Consider the following 3558-nt stretch of genomic DNA (forward strand, 5'->3'; position numbering starts at 1 on the left):
CCCTCCCTCCAGCCCCAGCCACTGTAGACACGCCCTCCCTCTGGCCCCAGCCACTGCAGACACGCCCTCCCTCCAGCCCCAGTAGACCAGGGGTGCTCGGCTCCAGAGTTGGGCAGAAGCTGGGAGCCTGGGCAGCTGCTCCTCCCTGGCAGTGGTCACACTGCCATCTCTCACCACCTCTGTCTGGGCCTTTAATTTCAGCTACCAGTGGATTGTGCCCATCACATCCATCCGAAATGGCGCACAGCAGGCGGACTACTGGCTGAGGGAGGTACAAGGTAATCCAGCCCTGCCCTTGTGGGCAGCAGCCCCCACGCCATACTCCTAGCTCCTGGCCCATGTTCTGAGGGCTGGGATGGGCTATTACCTTTCATTCAGCAAATGGAGTTGACTTCTTTGGTTCCAATCTCCGCTTTGCTGCTACCTCTCTGTGTGACTGTGGGCAAGTTACCATCCCTCTCTGGTCTCTAGTTCCCCATCTATAAAATGAGGCTAAGAACAATACTCCATTGGCTATGTGAGGATTAAAGGAGAGAATCCTAAGCCAGCCATGGTGGCTCATGCCTGTAATCCCAGCACTTTGGGAGGCTGAGGTGGGTGGGTCACCTGAGGTTGGGAGTTTGAGACCATCCTGACCAACAAGGAGAAACCCCATCTCTACTAAAAATACAAAATTAACCGAATGAGGTGGCGCATGCCTGTAATCCCAGCTATTCAGGAGGCTGAGGCAAGAGAATCACTTGAACCTGGGACGCGGAGGTTGCAGTGAGATGAGATTGGACCATCGCAGTCCAGCCTGGGCAATAAGTGCTTAAAGTAGTGCCTGGCACACGGTTTGAGCCCTACTCAGCCAGGCACTGGGAAAGCGAAGGTCAAGGCAAGTCGTCCTCTGCCTTGGTCAAGGCTACAGATGAAGGAAGGCAAGAAGTTGGAGGCATTCTAGCGCTGTGCTGGGTGCTTTCAGGCTGTATGGTTGGGGCTAGTGAGGTATGGGGACATGTAGCTGGGAATAAGGGAGATTCAAGTTTGTGGCGAAGTCGGGGAAGGCTTCCCGGAGGAGGTAAGTTGAGTTTTAGAGGAAGAGTAGAAGTCAGGCAGTCTAATGTGGCAAAGAAAAGAATTCCAGGCAGAGGAAATAGCAAGTGCCAGGGATAAAAGCCGGAGAGAGTGGGGATTGAGTGTGGCTAGGGCAGAGGTGTGCCCAAGAGATAAAGCTGGTCCCCAAGCGTCCCATGGGGTGCAGGAGACAGTGGCTGGGACAGGTAGGAAATGAACGAGCTGTTGGCCCTGACCTCTGGCTGCTGAAACAAAGCATGGGAGGATCGAGGGAGGAGGGGGAGACACAGGGAGGAGGGGGAGACACAGGGAGGAGGGGGAACCATGGGGAGGAGGGGGAGACATAGGGAGGAGGGGGAACTGTGGGGAGGAGGGGGAGACACAGGGAGGAGGGGGAACCATGGGGAGGAGGGGGCGCTAAGCCCCAGGGTGACAGCAGCACTGAGGGGCTGGGTGAATGGGAGGGGAAGGGAGAGGAGGAGCTACCTGCAGTTTCCCACGTGGGTGACAGGTGTGGTGGAGTGAGGAGGAGGAACCGCCTGGGTTGCTGGGTGTGGGTGGCCCTGCAGCTGGCCTGGCTGTGCAGAGCCTGGGGAATCAGGGCAGGCACTGAGGTTTGGGGGTGCAGGCCATCCTCATGGGCTCATGGTCTGTGAGGCTGCTGGTGGCCCAGTCCTTCACCCCTACTTTCCCCCTCTTAGCGTCACCCCAGAAGCTTGAGGGTGCGCTGGTGCCAGGCTGCAGGGGCAGCTGCTCTTGCAAGAGGTCTGGAGTCAGCCCATGGCCTCTGAGCAGCCCTGCCCGGGTCTCATCCCTCCCCGCAGACGACGACAACCTCTTCAGAACATCAGGCAATGAGTGGGTCCTGCTGAACCTCAATGTGACGGGCTATTACCGGGTGAACTACGACGACAGCAACTGGAGGAAGATCCAGACTCAGCTGCAGACAGACCGGTTGGTGGGTGTCCGCCACCCCTCGCCCTGCCCCTGCCCCAGGACAGGCACCAGACTGCACGCCCTGCCACCACAGCCAACCCATGGTCACATGCTGTGCTTCACATTCTAGGCCATCCCTGTCATCAATCGGGCGCAGGTCATCAATGACGCCTTCAACCTGGCCAGGTGAGTGCTCCCCTTCCTGGCTCAGCCACAGAAGCCTCGTGACTTCAGCGAATCTGAGTCCATGATGAGGCTCCGCTCCTCCTGCCCCTCCCACGTGCCAGGAGTTCCACAGCGAGCTCCTGTGCTCCTGGGATGTCCCTCCCCAGGTCCCCACACACCTATTTCACAGATGAGGAATGCGACACCTTTCCTGAAGTCACACAGTAGCCCATGATAGCCAGACAGAGGCTTGTCCAACCCCAAAGCCATAGTCTACTCTACAGCACCAAACTTTTTTTTTTTTTTTTTTTTGAGATGGAGTCTTGCTCTGCTGCCCAGGCTGGGGTACAAAGGCACAATCTCAGCTCAGTGCAAGGTTCAAGCAACTCCCAGGTTCAAGCAATTCTCTGCCTCTGCCTCCTGAGTAACGGGGACTACAGGCGTCCGCCACCATGCCTGGCTAATTTTTGTATTTTTAGTAGAGATGGGGTTTTGCCATTTTGGCCAGGCTGGTTTCAAACTCCTGGCCTCAAGTGATTTGCTTGCCTTGGCCTCCCAAAGTGCTGGGATTACAGGTATGAGCCATCATGCCCAGCTCCTTTTTTTTTTTTTTTTTTTTTTGAGACAGAGTATCACTCACCCAGCTGGAGTGCAGTGGTGTGATCTTGGCTCACTGCATCCTCCACCTCCCAGGTTCAAGAGATTCTCCTGCCTCAGCCTCCCAAGTAGCTGGGATTACGGGCGTGCACCACCACACCCAGCTAATTTTTGTGTTTTTAGTAGAAACGGGGTTTCCCCTTGTTGGCCAGGCTGGTCTCGAACTCCCGGCCTCAAGTGATCTGCCTTCGTCGACCTCCCAAAGTGCTGGGATTATAGGTGTGAGCCAGCACACCCAGCCATGGCCCCCCTTTTTATTGAGACGGAGTCTGGCTCTCTTGCCCAGGCTGGAGTGCAGTGGCGTAATCTTGGTTCACTACAACCTCCACCTCCTGGGTTCAAGTGATTTTCCCTTCTCATCCTCCTGAATAGCTGGATTACAGGCATGTGCCACCATGCCCACCTAATTTTTGTATTTTTAGTGGAGATGGGGTTTCACCATGTTGGCCAGGCTGGTCTCGAACTCCTGACCTCAAATGATCCCCCTGCCTCAGCCTCCCAAAGTGCTGGGATTATAAGTGTGAGCCACCACTCCCGGCTGCACCAAGCTTTTCTTAAAGGCTGACTGTGGCAGGCTACTGTGCTAGTTGCCAAAACTCTGGTCTGGACAGGGCAAGAGGGAGGCAGCATGGATACTCTGGAGAGGGCGGGAGGGAGGCGGCATGGACACTCTGGAGAGGGCGGGAGGGAGGCGGCATGGACGCTCTGGAGAGGGCGGGAGGGAGGCAGCATGGACGCTCTGGA

At 56.5% G+C, this 3558-nt stretch overlaps 1 protein-coding gene across 1 annotated transcript in view; it reads left to right on the forward strand.

The window, feature by feature from the left end:
• Positions 1–3558, forward strand: part of ANPEP (alanyl aminopeptidase, membrane) — a 19326-nt gene that overhangs the window by 5531 nt on the left and 10237 nt on the right. The window contains exons 11-13 of the mRNA XM_032263816.1: positions 202–278; positions 1881–2014; positions 2123–2178. Of these exons, the coding sequence (XP_032119707.1) occupies positions 202–278; positions 1881–2014; positions 2123–2178 (267 nt within the window). The remainder of the gene's footprint in view (positions 1–201; positions 279–1880; positions 2015–2122; positions 2179–3558) is intronic.

The sequence above is a fragment of the Sapajus apella genome, unplaced genomic scaffold (genome assembly GCF_009761245.1).
Source record: "Sapajus apella isolate SASKATOON/1434 unplaced genomic scaffold, GSC_monkey_1.0 scaffold139, whole genome shotgun sequence".
NCBI classification, from domain to species: domain Eukaryota; kingdom Metazoa; phylum Chordata; class Mammalia; order Primates; family Cebidae; genus Sapajus; species Sapajus apella.